The sequence below is a fragment of the Anser cygnoides genome, chromosome 30 (assembly GCF_040182565.1).
Source record: "Anser cygnoides isolate HZ-2024a breed goose chromosome 30, Taihu_goose_T2T_genome, whole genome shotgun sequence".
In the NCBI taxonomy this organism is placed as follows: Eukaryota; Metazoa; Chordata; class Aves; order Anseriformes; family Anatidae; genus Anser; species Anser cygnoides.
The window spans coordinates 3,947,054-3,962,483 of NC_089902.1; the positions used below are offsets into that span (position 1 = coordinate 3,947,054).

The 15,430-nt window shown below is 51.6% G+C and overlaps 2 protein-coding genes across 2 annotated transcripts; one reads left to right on the forward strand and one right to left on the reverse strand.

Annotated features, from left to right (window-relative positions):
* Positions 1–2,262: 2,262 nt before the first annotated feature.
* Positions 2,263–3,201, reverse strand: LOC136787740 (olfactory receptor 14C36-like). Its single transcript, XM_066985058.1, has 2 exons — positions 2,803–3,201; positions 2,263–2,511 (listed from the first exon to the last, which is right to left on the reverse strand). Exons 1-2 carry the CDS (start codon positions 3,199–3,201, stop codon positions 2,263–2,265), a joined length of 648 nt encoding a protein of 215 aa, XP_066841159.1.
* Positions 3,202–11,749: 8,548 nt separating this feature from the next.
* Positions 11,750–12,712, forward strand: LOC136787741 (olfactory receptor 14C36-like). Its single transcript, XM_066985059.1, has one exon. It carries the CDS (start codon positions 11,750–11,752, stop codon positions 12,710–12,712), a length of 963 nt encoding a protein of 320 aa, XP_066841160.1.
* Positions 12,713–15,430: the final 2,718 nt, after the last annotated feature.

The following is a 15,430-nucleotide window of genomic DNA, read 5'->3' on the forward strand; positions in this document are numbered from 1 at the left end:
GAATGGAAACCAAATGGAAACCAAATGTCTGTAGGGTCATCCTCCACAATGTGGCCATCAGCTCTGCACCTCCACAAAACTGCGCATCCTACCTACAAGTTTTTTTTCCAGAATGGCTTCTATGGTCCAGGGTTCCTTTTTCCAGGCCCTCACGGATGGTTTTGTTACAGATAAGCAGGGATGGGATAAGGAAAGTGAAGGCACAGATGGAACTGAGCTTGGGAGGGGATGCAAAGAATAACAGAAAGAGATTCTACAGATACATGGCTCAGAAAAGAAAGCCCAAGGTGTTCCCCCTCTGATGGATGAGAAGGGTGAACTGGTAATGACAGACATGGAGAAGGCTGAGGGACTCAGCAACGTCTTCTCCTCAGTCTTCCCTGCCAGTCAGGCTTCCCAAGTCTTTCATTTCCCTGAACCCAGAGATGGAGGCTGGGGGTCAAAGTCCCACCTGCTGGAAGTGAAGAGCAGGTTTGGGAACACCTGATGAACCTAAACACGTACAAGTCTATGGGGCCTGATGACTTGCATCCCAGGTCCTGAGGGAACTGGCTGATGTAGTTGCCAAGCCTCTCTCCATCCTATTTGAAGAGTCCTGGCAGTCGGGTGAAGTCCCTGGTGACTGGGAAAAGGGAAACATCACTCCCCTTTTGATTAAGGGTAGAAAGGAGCACCCAGGGAACTTCAGAACGTTGAACCTCACCTCAGTGCCTGGCAAGATCATGGAAAAGATCCTCCTGGAATCAATGTCAGGCACAAGCAAGAGAAAGAAGTTTATCTGAGACAGCCAGCATGGCTTCACCAAAGGGTAAATTGTGCCGGACCAATCTGGTGGCTTTCTACAATGGAGTGACCACATCAGATGACAAGGGAAGACCGACCGACGTCATCTACTTGGAATTGTGTTGTCACAGTCAGCCATGACATCCTGGTCTCCAAATTGGAGAGATACGCATTAGATGTTTGGACCATTGAGTGGATAAGGAGTGGGCTTGAAGGTCACACCCAGGAGCGATGGTCAAAGGCTCTATATTCAAGTGGAGGCTGGTGATGAGTGGTGTCCCTCAGGGGTCTATCCTGAGACCGGTACTGTTTAATATCTTTATCAATGACAGGGACAGGGGGGTTGAGTGCACCCTCAGCAAGTGTGCAGATGACACCAAGCTGAGGGGAGTAGTTGATGCAACAGAGGAAGGGATGCCATCCAAAGGGTCCTGGACAAGCTTGAAATTTGGGCCCATGTTAACCTAAGGAGGGTCAACACGTCCAAGTGCAAGGTGCTGTACGTGGGCCAGGGAAATTCCAGACATGGGGATAGGCTGGGAGAAGAACTCATTGAGAGCAGCCCTGCAGAGAAGGACTTGGGGGTTCTGCTGCATGAAAAGCTCGACATGAGCCAGTAGTGTGCGCTTGTAGCCCAGAAGGCCAACTGCATCCTGGGCTGCATCAAGAGAGGGGTGGCCAGCAGATAGAGGCAGGTGATTGTCCCCCTCTGCTCTGCCCTTGTGAGGCCCCACTTGGAGTACTGTGTCCAGGTCTGGAGCCCCCAGCACAAGAAGGATGTGGGCTGTTAGAGTGGGTCCAGAGGGAGGCCACAAAGATGTTTAAGGGGATGGGGCACCTCTCCTATGAAGAAAGGCTGAGAATGTTGGGGCTGTTCAGCCTACCAGAGGAGAAGGCTGTGGGGTGGTGTGGTTGCAGACTTTCAATACTTAAAGAGCCTTATAAAAGGGATGGAGAAGGACTCTTTACTCAGGTAGATAATGATAGGACAAGGGGTAGTGGTTTTAAATTAAAAGGGGAAATTCCTATTAAATGTTAGCAAGAAATTTTTCACTCAGAGGGTAGTGAGGCACTGGAACAGGTTTTCCACAGAGGTATTGGATGCCCCGTCTCTGCAGGTCTTCAAGAGCAAGTTAGATGAAATCTTGAGCAACCATGATCTCCTGGGAGGTGTCACTGCCCATGGTAGGGGGGTTGGAACCAGATGATCTTTGAGGTCCTGTCCAGCCCAGGCCATGCAATGATTCCATGATTCTATGACTGGTTAAAAATAAGTTTAAAACTTGTTATGCAGAAGGACAAGAATAACAGTATTTCTATCAATATAAAATGTTGAATTATTAATAACAATACACTTAAGGAAATCATTCTCTCAGTTTCCCAAATAACCAGGTAGTCCTGTTAGGATTATTTCTAATATTACATTTTGAAAATAAGTTTAATGACAAAAATCGTATGATAATAATCACAATAATGAAGTCAATCTTGGTGATGAAGAAGCATGTATAGAAATAGTTTCCTCACTGCATCTTTGAGCTCCTGGTTCCTCATGCTGTAGATGAGGGGGTTCACGGCTGGAGGCACCACCGAGTATAGAAAAGACAGCACCAGGTCCAGCGATTGGGAGGTGATGGAGGGAGGTTTCAGGTAGCCAAACAAGCCACTGCTAACAGTCATAGACACTACGGCCAGGTGAGGGAGACACGTGGAAAAGGCTTTGTGCCGGCCCTGCTCAGAGGGCATCCTCAGCACAGCCCTGAAGATCTGCACATAGGACAGCACAATGTAAAGAAAACAAAAAAACACTAAAGAAAGAGTAAAGACAAGTGCCCCAACTTCCCTGAGGTAGGTGTCTGAGCAGGAGAGCTTGAGGATCTGGGGGATTTCACAGAAGAACTGGTCCACAGCATTGCCTTGGCAGAGGGGCAGGGAAAATGTTGTGGCCGTGTGCAGGACAGCATCGAGAAAGCCACTGCCCCAGGCAGCTGCTGCCATCTGGGCACAAGCTCTGCTGCCCACGAGGCTCCCGTAGTGCAGGGGCTTGCAGATGGCCACGTAGCGGTCGTAGGCCATGCTGGTGAGAAGGGAAAACTCTGCTCCAATGAAGAAGACTAAAAAGAAGACCTGTGCAGCACACCCTTGATAGGAGATGGCCCTGGTGTCCCAGAGGACATTGGCCATGGCTTTGGGCAGAGTGGTGGAGATGCAGCCCAGGTCGAGGAGGGCGAGGTTGAGGAGGAAGAAGTACATGGGGGTGTGGAGGCGGTAGTCGCAGGCTACGGCGGTGAGGATGAGGCCGTTGCCCAGGAGGGCAGCCAGGTAGATGCCCAGGAAGAGCCCGAAGTGCAGGAGCTGCAGCTCGCGCGTGTCTGCGAATGCCAGCAGGAGGAACTCGCTCACAGAGCTGCTGTTGGCCATTTCCTGCTTCTGGGCATGGGGTCCTGCCCATGGAGCAAAAGCGCAGTAAGATAGTACAGAATTACCTGATAATAACTAATTCCATTTTGTCCTCTCAAGCAGACATTGGTCAGGTCCCTTTCATGAGTTTTAACTGACGCTGACTGAGGGTGTCCCTGGAATAAGGGGACTTTGCTGTGGTCAATGTAGTAATCAGTCCTCACCTATAACAATAAGGAAAGGGGAACATGTGGTAATCCCTGATTGAATTCACTCCTGATATCAAGTGATTATCCACATTGCTCTTCCAAATTCACCCAACTGCATAGCAGGGCTGTTAGAATTTCTGTTTCTTTTTTCTTTTATATTTTCGTTCCTTCTGCACTCCAAGTGAAACCTTGTCGATCCTCACATAAAAAGGGACTGTCCCTTTAGTGCAGACTGCCCTTCCGAGTGGACAGCCAGTCTGTCAAGAAAGGCTGGTCTCTTCTGCTGGCATGCCTATGAGCTGCAGGATAACCACATGTTCACCTGAAAAGAACCAGGACACTGCTGAATCAGGGCTCAACGTGCCCATCTCCAGACCCCTCACCCTGTCCCCGTACTCCCATTCCCCAAAGCACACCGAGGGCTCACTCTGTGCTCTATGGGCATGTGAAACCCCCATCCCCAGGTAGCCTGGGAACAAGACCAGCAGCAGCATGGCCAGGTGGAGAAGCCAGGAGGAATGGCAGACTCTACTTCATGTTGAAGAAAGAGAGAGATCTATCCTGTCAGATGCTATCAGGAATCGGATGTGCCAGCTGTAGAAGACCCCTCTGGCAACTGCAGCTCCATGGCCCTGCTGCCAGAGACTCACGGTGCCAAGAGCCTGCAGATCTGTCCTGCCACACGCCGCCCTCTGTTGCTGCGCTCCTCACTGCCTCCAAGCCCTCTCTCCTTCTCTCCTGTCCCCGTGCCAGCTGCGGTCAGAGCCCCCAGCCCTGCTGCGCTCTGCACAGGAGCTGCTCCTGGGCAGAGCTGTCTCTCTGCACCAGGGCCCTCTTGCCACGAGCTCTCTCTGTCCCACGAGCCCGGCCCAGCTCAGCACCAGACGCCCAGACCAAGGCATTGGAATCCCCCCTCGGGGGGCTCTGCTGCGGAGCCCACGAACCTCAGGCACTGAGAGACAATTGAAGACATCTCTCAACAAGTCCAAGTCAGAGGCAAGTTTCCTGCAGTGTCCCCCTGAGGGCCAGCACTGACACAGCCTCCCTTGGAGCTCGTTAGAGCACAGCATTGGAGGCAGTGAGGACAAGGAGACAAAGGCAGTGTGAAGGTGACCCTGATGTGTAGGAAAACTGGATGTGTGTCACCAAGCACAAGGGCCAGGCCTTGACCCCAGCCCCTGGGAAGGGAGATCCTTTCCCTTCACACACTGCTCAGGGCTCTTCCTGGGGCAGGAGGAGATGGGGATGTGCATGGCCAAGTGCAGGAGAATGGTACGAGCCCTGCCTGGTTCATGGGTGGGGGCGAGGAGGCAATGAGGCCCTGGTGCTTTACCGATAAGCTGTCTCCTCATAGGCCTCAGTGGCAGAGACAACAGCCAGAGCCATGGACACAAAGCCCTGGGTCCTGTTGGGACTCTCAGCCTTTCTACAGGCCTTGCTGCTCTCCACACCAGACTGTCCTAGGGACTTCCAGACCTGCAAATCTTTTCCTCCTAGCTCTAGCCCCTTATCTGTGTGGTGTCACACTGGATCTGAGCTGAGTCTGATAACTCAGATCTTCTTGGTGGCCATGCTCCTCGTAAGGCAGCTCTGTAGGAAGCTGGCCTGGTTCCTGGTGAGCAGCACCACTGCTCGTATGGCATCCCTCGTAGTGCCCAGGCCCTCCTCCTCCTGGGCACTGCTCACTCAGCAGGGTCCCAGTCTGCCCTGATGTGTGGGGTTCCTCTTCCTCTGGTGCAGGACTGGGCTCTTCTCCTTGTAAGTGTCAAGAGGTTTTTATAGGAAAAATCCTTCATTTTTTCATTGTTCCTCCACACTGATGCTCCATTCTGTCAGCTGTTAATATCTGCAGGCAGATGGCTCACCCTGGTTATGCTGTCTATTACAAGATAACTGCATCAACAATTGCAGGACAATTTGGACAATAGAGTATGTAGTGGAATAAAGCTGCATCATATCATCACGTAATTATAGGGGATTGAATTCCACTGGATTCTATCTTTTCTCTGCTTCCTTCTCATGCGTTCTGTCATTTTGTTTGGAACCGCATTCTGAATGTTGTGAGGCTGTGCAGGGAAAAAATTTGAAGGTCAAAAGACCAACTGGAGCCCAATCTATCTATTAAGGATAATTAAATAATAATTTATATTTTAATTCATAAAACATTCTCATTCTCCAGCAGCAAGAACAGTTGTTCCCCTGGTACTCAGACTCCTAAGCTGGTACATAGGGACAGCGAGTGGCATGAAGCCCTCATAATCCATGAGGAAAAGTTTTGAGACCTGCTACTCCACTTAGACGTACACAAGTCTATGGGGCCAGGTGGGATCCACGTGTTGGTACTGAGGGAGCTGGCAGAAGTGCTCACCAGGCCACTTTCCACCATTTATCAGCAGTCCTGGCTATCAGGCAAGGTCCCAGTTGACTGGCGACTAGCAAATGTGACGGCCATCTACAAGAAGGGGCAGAAGGAGGATCTGGGGAACTACAGACCTGTCAGTCTGACCTCGGTGCTGGGGAAGGTCATGGAGATGATTATCTTGAGTAGCATCACATAACACTTAGAGAACCACCAGGTGATCAGACCCAGTCAGAACGAGTTTACCAAAGCCAGGTCCTCCTTGGCAAATCTGATCTCCTTCTAAGACAAGGCGATGTGCTCAGTGGAGAAGAGAAAGGCTGTGGATGTGGTCTACCTAGACCTCAGTAAGGTTTTTGAAACTGTTTCTCCCAGCATTCTCCTGGGGAAACTGGCTGCTCAAGGCCAGGAGGGATGTATGCTTTCTTGGGTTAAAAATTGGCTGTATCTTCTTTTTCAATAATTTCATCAGTGATCTGGATGAAGGGATCGAGTGCACCCTCAGTAAGTTGGCAGACGACACCAAGTTAGATGCAAGTGCAGATCGACTCAAGGGTGGGAGGGCTCTGCAGAGGGATCTGGATAGGCTGCACCCATGGGCTGAGGCCGACTGCATGAAATTCAACAAGGCCAAGTGCTGGGTCCTGTACTTGGGGCACAACAGCCCAACATAATGCTGGGGGAAGGGTGTCTGGACAGCTGCCCAGGGGAAAAGGATCAGGGGATATTGGTGGATAGTCGGCTGAATAGGAGCCAGCAGGGTGCTCAGGTGGTCAAGAAGGCCAACAGCATCCGGGCTTGTACCAGGAATACTGTGGCCAGCAGGAGTAGGGAAGTGATTGTGCCTCTGTACTCAGCCCTGGTGAGGCCACACCTTGAGCACTGCATTCAGCTCTGGGGCCCCCAGCACAAGAAGGACATGGATCTATTCGAATGAGTCCAAAGGAGGGCCATGAGGATGATCAAGGGGCTGGAGCACCTCTCCTATGAAGACAGGCTGAGGGAGTTGGGGTTGTTCAGCCTGGAGAAGAGAAGGCTCCGGGGAGACCTTACAGCGGCCTTCCAGTACCTAAAGGGGCCTACAGGAAAGCTGGGGAGGGACTCTTCATCAAAGAGAGCAGTGATAGGACTAGGGGTAATGGTTTAAACTGAAAGTGGGTAGATTCAGATTAGACATTAGAAAGAAGTTCTTTACTCAGAGGGTGAGAGGAACAGGCTGCCCAGAGAAGTTGTGGATGCCCCGTCCCTGGAGGCGTTCAAGGCCAGGTTGGATGGGGCCTTCAGCAACCTGGTCTAGTGGAAGGTGTCTCTGCCCATGGCAGGGGAGTTGGAATGATGTGATTTTTAAGGTCCTTTCATACCCAAACTGTTCTGTAATTCTGTAAATATGAAACACAGCACCATACCAACTACTAGGAAGAAAAATGTACTCTTTTGCAGCAAAAACTAGGACAATATTCACCGCTTATTCCATACCATGTCTGTCATGCTCAGGTCCAACACTTTCCAACTAATCACCACCACCCGTCTTTTCTTTCTTTTGATATGCACACAAAAAGATCATCTCCTTAGTCTATTTGTATCTATAATAATAATAATAATAATAATATATTCTATTGTTATTATGTTGTTGTTATTATTGTTGTTATTATTTCCTTTGTGTCCTATTAATCTGCTTTTATATCAACCCATAAATTTTTTTTTTTTTTTCCTCCCAGTTCTCTCCTCCATCCCAGTGGATGAATAGCTTTGTAGTGCTGAGCTGCCTGCTGGGTCAAACCACAGCAAGTCTTCTTGGTGCCTAGCGTGGAGCACAAAGGTTGAGATGACAGATCTGACCAGAGCGTTTTAAAAGTAAGTTGTTCTAAGCATTAGATCAGTATAGCAGTTGCTGATCACAATGTCGACCTTTTTGATCTGGGGTCTGTTGTGCTTGTTTTCAGAATTGTGTTGTATAGCACATTGCTAACTGTCTGCCTTCCATGTCAGGCTGTTCATCAATTCTGGGGACAGGTTTAAGGTTAATCTTTTGCTGTATTGGATAACTCTGACTTAGGATAAGATAAAAGTATTGCCACCTCTGTACCTCGGGAACCATCTCTTCATCTCTTAGAAACTCTTAATAATTACACTCTTTTACACTTTTTGCCTTTTCTCCTCAGGGAGTAAATCTATGTGGGGTGGGGCAGGAGGGGGGGGGTGGAACTGGTATGGACAGTGGGGGAGGCCTTTCCCCACTTCTTCACTCTCCTTTTCTCCTTCACCTCCCCCTTCTCCTCCAGGCTAATTACAATAGCTCTCCAAAGCTTTGAATATCCTTGGGATGGTCAAACTAGCATGTTCCTATTGTTACATTTCCTGCATGTGTTCCATCTTTTGTTTATGTTTAAGCAACTACTTAAACATGCCATCCAGAGATGTGCATGGAGACAGGAGAGTGAGGAGTGGCAGGGAGTGTGGGAGGATCTGGGCAGGCACCTAGAGCAGGGGGCACCTCCAGTGCTTTGGAACTTCATCCCTGAGAAAGTGCAGAATCCTAAAAAACTGTGAAATGCTTGAAAAAGTGGTGTTATCACCCTGGCATTTCCAAAGAGACACATACCACTGCAGTGTGCTGGGTCTCGGCCTGTGCTTACAGAGCCACAATCAATGATCAATGCCACTCCAACCTCTGTGACAAGGCCTGCAGCCACTCCAACCCCTCTGACAGACCCTGCAGCCACTACAGCACCTGCAAAATGCCCTGCAGCAACTCCAGCTCCTTTTGTGGGCCCTGTGTCTGGGCCAGAAAACCAATCTTTTTCTGTATCAGTTGCTCCTATATGGAAGATAAAACAGTGGATATGAAAGTCAGTTTTTGTTTTGTTTGTTTGTTTGTTTGTTTTTCTTTTTAAGAAAGGAAAGAAACTCCTACCCAGACAAGAAAGGAGGAGAAAGAAGATGAGGCAGGCTTCAGAAAAGCTGGGCCATCATGTGAGTAGGAGGATGAAGAGGAAGAGGTCCTAAGAGCATCAGTAATCACGCGATCCCTATCACTGTGCTGCTCTGGTGCTGGGAGAAACGGGGCCCATCCCTGGACTCAGAGGGCAGGAAAGGAGAGATGGTGGGTACACACGATGTGTCACCCTGTGGTTTCACCTGTGTGACCATGGAGAGGACATGAGAAAGTGGGATGGAAAATCTGCCTCAACCCTAGAGGCACGGGTATGTGAGTGGCAAGGAAAAACAATCCCTAAAAGGGGTTCTTAGAGAACTGCTGCTCCACTTTCCAGCGGGCAGTCCTGCAGACACAGTAAGGAATACTATGAGCAGGACGAGAGGGGCCCTGCCTCCAGCCAGGGGGAGGAAGGGGACCATCGGCTGTATTGGACTGTGAGGATTCGATGGCCTTGCACATCAGGCCTCCAGAAGTCTCAGGCTCCAGTGGACACCACTGCACAGCGTACCCTAGTGCCATCAAGCTGTGGAGGGGTGAACCCATTTGTATGTCTGGAGTGACAGGGGGATGCCAACACTGACCTGTACTGGAGGCTGAAGTGAGTCTAAGTGGGAAGGAGTGGCAAAAGCACCCCACTGGGACTGGCCCCGGACTCTGTGCGTCCTTGGAAGAGGCTGCTTCAGGAGAGGAGAGATATTTCAAGGACCCAAAAGGGTATGGGTGGGCTTTTGGCACAGCTGCCTTGGAGACGGAGGACATGATGCTGTTGTCTGCCTTGCCTTGGTCTCTCACAGGACCCTTCTGTTGTGGGGTTGATGAGGGCTGAAGGACAGCTGGTGCCAATCACTGCCACAGCCGTGCACGTCAGTCAGTAGAGCACCAACCGAGGCCGCGGACAGAGGATTGTCGTGGCCTGAAGGAAGTCATGCAGTGCTGAATGCTGCCATGCCGGACACGGTAGAGCTTCCCTGCAAACTGGGATCAAAGGCACCCAAGCGTTTTGCCACAACTGATATTGCTAATGCATTTTTCTCCATCCGTTTGCCAGCAGACTGAAGGCCACAGCTTGCTTTCAACCTGGCATCGACTGCCCCAGGGCAGGAAACTCAGCCCTACCATTTGCCATGGACTGATCCAGAGTGCCCTGGAAGAGGAGGAAGCTCCTGAACACCTGCAGTACATCGATGGCATTGTTGTGTGGGGTGACACAGCAGAGGAAGTGTTTGAGAAAGGGAAGAAAATACTCCAAATTCCTCTGAAAGCTGATTTTGCAGTAAAAGAAATGAAGGTGAAGGGACATGCACAAGAGATCCTGCTGCAGGCTGGCCAGGGTCAGGGGGACCAATGCTCAGGGATAGGTTGAGCATCGGTGAGGGGCTTCTCAGGGATTGCATGGTGCATCACTTGCTTTGTACATATTATTGTTATTCTTGTTATTATTGTTATTATTACTGTTTTAACTCCTTTTTCTGTCTTTTCAAATTTTCAATCATTCACTATTGTCTGGGCCCTTGTGCTTAGTGAAACACATCCAGTTTTCCTACACATCAGGGTCACCTTTACAGTGCCTTTGTCTCCCTGTCCTCACTGCCTCCAATGCTCTGCTCTAACGAGCTCCAAGGGAGGCTGTGTCAGTGCTGGCCCTCAGGGGGACACTGCAGGAAACTTGCCTCTGACTTGGACTTGTTGAGAGATGTCTTCAGTTGTCTCTCAGTGCCTGAGGTTCGTGGGCTCCTCAGCAAAGCCCCCCGAGGGGGGATTCCAATGCCTTGGTCTGGGCGTCTGGTGCTGAGCTGGGCCACGCTCGTGGGACAGAGAGAGCTCGTGGCAAGAGGGCCCTGGTGCAGAGAGACAGCTGTGCCCAGGAGCAGCTCCTGTGCACAGCGCAGCAGGGCTGGGGGCTCTGACCGCAGCTGGCACGGGGACAGGAGAGAAGGAGAGAGGGCTTGGAGGCAGTTGGCAGTGGGAGGATGCTGAGAGCTGCCTGCAGGAGAAATGTGCACAGCCCTTGACAAGGTACGTCTCTGGCAGCAGGGCCATGCAGGTGGGGTTGCCAGAGGGGTCTTCTACAGCTGGCACATCCGATTGCTGATAGCATCTCTCGGGATTCTTGTCTCTCTGTTTCTCCAGCAAAGTGTAGAAGAAGCTATAGAGAATGGCATTTATAAGAGGAAATTTCCAGAGGAAGACTGAGGCTTGGTTTATCTTTTGGGAAAGGCTTTTTTTTTTGGATTCTGTGCTTTCAGATTCCTGTTCTGGAGGGGAATCTGAGTGAAACTGAGCACACAGCTTGTGGGATAAGTCTGTGAGCATGGACAGGGAGGAGATGTGGGGACACAGAACCATCTCCCAGCAAGGACATGGACAGGCAGCAGGGACATGGGCAGGCGGTGAGAGGGAGCTGCTGCCAGAAATGCTGTGCGAGGGAGGGCTCAGGCACCTCCCTGCCAGCCCCTGCAGGGCAGGCGCCTTCCCTGGGACACCCCCTGCTCTCCTCTGCCACCAGCACAGCCTCTGCCCTCAAGCCCCCGCTGTCCCCAGCAGGAGCTGCCTCCTCTGCAGGCAGAGCTGCAGCACAGGAGGGTGTGCTGAGTGTCCGTCTGTCCCTCCCTGGCCTTGCCTCCCCTGGCAGCAGCACGCTGCCATTCCTGCTGGCTTCTCCACCTGGCCGTGCTGCTGCTGCTCTTGTTCCCAGGCTGCCTGGGGATGGGGGTTTCACCTGCCCATGGAGTGAGCCCTCGGGGTGCTTGGGGGAAGGGGAGTACAGGGACAGGGTGAGGGGTCTGGAGATGGGCACTTGGAGCCTGGCTTCTTTTGCTCTCAGCAGTGTTCAAGCTCTTCACAGGAGAACCTCCTTAGTGCAATTGTCCTGCAGTCAAAGAGATGCCCGCACAGAGCAGCTGAATCCAATGCAGGAAAGGGCTCTGCCAACTACCTGTGTGCAATTGGGCAAGTGCTTTGAGGGGCTTAATTAAGAAATGGGAAGGGTTTTCTCAGGTCACTCTGCCGTATTATTAGTGTATTTCTGTTCCTTGGGCAGGACGCCATGCCCGGAGGCAGGAAATGCCCAACAGCAGCTCTGTGAGCGAGTTCCTCCTGCTGGCATTCGCAGACACGCGGGAGCAGCAGCTCCTGCACTTCGGGCTCTTCCTGGGCATCTACCTGGCTGCCCTCCTGGGCAACGGCCTCATCCTCACCGCCGTAGCCTGCGACTACCGCCTCCACACCCCCATGTACTTCTTCCTCCTCAACCTCGCCCTCCTCGACCTGGGCTGCATCTCCACCACTCTGCCCAAAGCCATGGCCAATGCCCTCTGGGACACCAGGGCCATCTCCTATCAAGGATGTGCTGCACAGGTCTTCTTTTTTGTCTTCTTAGTTGAAGCGGAGTACTGGTTACTCACCATCATGGCCTACGACCGCTACGTTGCCATCTGCAAGCCCCTGCACTACGGGAGCCTCGTGGGTAGCAGAGCTTGTGCCCAGATGGCAGCAGCTGCCTGGGGCAGTGGCTTTCTCTATTCTGTCCTGCACACGACTAGTACATTTTCATTGCCCCTCTGCCAAGGCAATGCTGTGGACCAGTTCTTCTGTGAAATCCCCCAGATCCTCAAGCTCTCCTGCTCAGATGCCTACCTCAGGGAACATGGGGCACTTGTGTGTAGTGTTTCTTTAGCTTTTGGCTGTTTTGTTTTCATTGTTTTTTCCTATGTGCAGATCTTCAGGGCCGTGTTGAGTATCCCCTCTAAGCAGGGCCGGCACAAAGCCTTTTCCACGTGCCTCCCTCACCTGGCCGTGGTCTCCCTGTTTCTCAGCACTGTCATGTTTGCCTACCTGAAGCCCCCCTCCATCTCTTCCCCATCCCTGGACCTGGTGGTGGCAGTTCTCTACTCGGTGGTGCCTCCAGCATTGAACCCCCTCATCTACAGCATGAGGAACCAGGAACTCAAGCATGCGCTCTGGATATTGATGACTAGATGTTTTTCGGAAGCAATAAATTTCCATTCTACCTCTGCAGATGACTAATAATGTCAAGGACTACAAGAACAAGTAATATTATAGATATGATTTTTTTTTGTATGTTTGTATATTGATGAGTGTTTTCGTTACAGGACTAATACGGCTAAAGTTGCCCATTAAAATGATATGATTCATCTCATTTCTTTTACGCTATGTACCTGTCAAGTATAGCTCAGAGATTCTGTATATGAGGAGCCAGGCCCTCTGTGAATTTAAATAAAAGAAAGGAGCCCGTTGTTCCACTACCATTTCAGTATGTACGTGATGAATGCATATACTGAGACTCTATAAACGAGGAGCCTATCTCTCTGTGAACTTAAACAAAGTGAAGGAGCCCGCACTGCCTTCCTTGTGTGACGTCCTTCCTGTGAGAGCTGCTCTGGCTCTGCAGGGGCAGTGCCATGTGCAGGGCTGCAGAGGAAAAGAGTCCCATCCCAGCAGCACGGGCAGGGAGCACCAGCGCTTGGGGCATGCCGAGCTGCTCTCTTGCCACTGCCCCCCTCTGGTGCTGAGCCCTGCTGGTGGGCTCAGGCCCGGCTGCTCCTGTAGCTTGGTGCCAGTGCTGCTGTGGGGCTGTGCTGGGACTGCAGGCAGGGGCAGGCAGTGGGCACGGCAGTGGCACAGCCGGCCTGCGCTGCAGCACTTCCCTCCTAAGGGGGGATCTCCTCCAAGGTGGACTGACCACAGCTCAAGTGCTCAATCTGCTGTGAGCAGGCAGAGGAGAGCTCTGCAGCCCCAGGGCACGCAGCAGCCCCAGCCAAGGAGTCTGGCGAGTGATTTGACTGCAAGGTCCCTCCTGCCCTAGCACCTCCCCGAACTGGCACGGCCCTGGCTCCTGTGTGTCAGAGAGGCTGGGAGCCCAGGAGCTGTGCCATGGGCTGGAAGGATCACAACCAGATCACTTCTACCTGGGCAGATTCTGGGCCAAAAAGGGGGTGTTTTGTAGGTGTGGTATTATGAGCTCAGTGGTGCCTCAGAAGCTCCAAGTCCAGTAGGAAGCTAATGGCTGTTAAGTGGCCTGTGAGGTGACTTTTTTCTGAAGCAGCTGACAGGTCATCCCTTGGCTCCTGGCTGGGATCTGTGCCTTTAGGCTCACATCTGCTGGTCTCCATGATAGGACACCAGATGCATCTGCTCTGCACAGAGTTTGTGAGATCCTCTCTTCCTAAGTAGCTGGTAGCCCCCATAGAGGATGAGGTCTTGAACATGGGTTGTCATGTCAAAGTTTTGAGCTTTTGTCTGAACTCATCTTTCAGGGCTGCTTTTGTGGTGGTGCAGAGCTGCTGGGCACATTGTGCAGGGTGCTCCTACAGCCTTTGTGTGCTTCTCCATGCTGGCTTGAAAGCTGCTTCTTTCTCAGGAGCAGAGTAGCCAACAGAGGTGAGACAGATACTCTGAGTTCATGAACGCCATCAGAAAGCTGCCCCTAAGAAGATGACTGATAAGGGGAAGTCAGGAGAAGGCTGGCCAGGAGAGATGTGAGATTTGGGGGAGGGAAGAGGAGCTTGGGCAGCAGAAGCTAATGATTTTGGAGAGGTAAAAATGCTCAGGTAATGTTGATCCCACCATAAAGCTGACTTAAAGCAGTCATGTGAGGCCTTTACCTTATTTTAACCTGTAACATTAATACCTAAATCTAAATGCCACTCCACACCCTGACAGGAATCCACTGCTCTAAGTTTTGACCACAATATCCCTTGAAGCCAAAATAAGTCCATAACACCTTTCCCTTACCTTTACACACTTGCTCACCCTGATCCCTGCCTTTAACACAAGCATTAACATGCTCTATTTAACCCAAGTCTTTTTGCAGACCTAAACAAAACGCTAAACCAAAGAGCTTGCCCATACCCTACCTACAGACCTGACACCCCAAGCGCAACACCAAACCCTCCCATTCAATATTTGATTAAGCTCTCACCCAGAAAGGTTCGCCACAGTCCTAATGCCATACATGAACAACTAACATCCAAACCCTGTCCTCCTGTGCATTAACCTCCTCACCTTCAAACCCTCTCCTAACCCTTAACGTTAGGTTCCTCTTCCCTTGGAGTAGGGCAGGAACACTGAGGTTGCTCTGCAGTCCCATGGCATTCAGAGATGAGTGTGAGGGGCCATGGATCTGATCAGCTTGTGGGCCACAAGGAGGAGATGGGTGGGAATGCTCTGCTGAGCTCAGCTCTGCCTCAGGATCTCCTGCCCCAGCAGGAGGAATGGGACTGGGGCAGTGACTGGGAGGTCACTTCTGTCTCTGCAGCTGATAGGGCAGCAGCAGGAACGTGTCACGCAAAGGGACTGTGAGGTGCCTTGTGTCTGGAGGTGGCAGGTCAGCCTTGGCTTCTCCCTGGGATGTGCACTTTGGGGCTGCCATCTGCCAGTGGCCCTGCTAGGCCAGCAGAAGGCCCCTGCTTGGCATGCTGCCTGTGGGATCCCCTCTGCCTCCATCCCCAGGAGGACCCAGACACAAAGAAGGCCCGCAGAGGGGCTGTCCTGTCCCTTCTGCTTGAGGCCAAGACTGGACAGCAGGAGGAGGCCCAAGGCTTGGCTGTGTCTAGCCAAGAAGCTGCAAGGCCAGCAGCAGGCCCAGGCCTTGGAAGATGCTGGTGAGGTGACTTCTGTCTGCTTGGCTGACAGGCCACAAGGAGCCTGGTGGGTTGGGATGCATCCCTCAGGAGTGGTTTCCACAGTGATGGAGCTTTCTTTGGTAGTAGGAAAGAGCAGGAG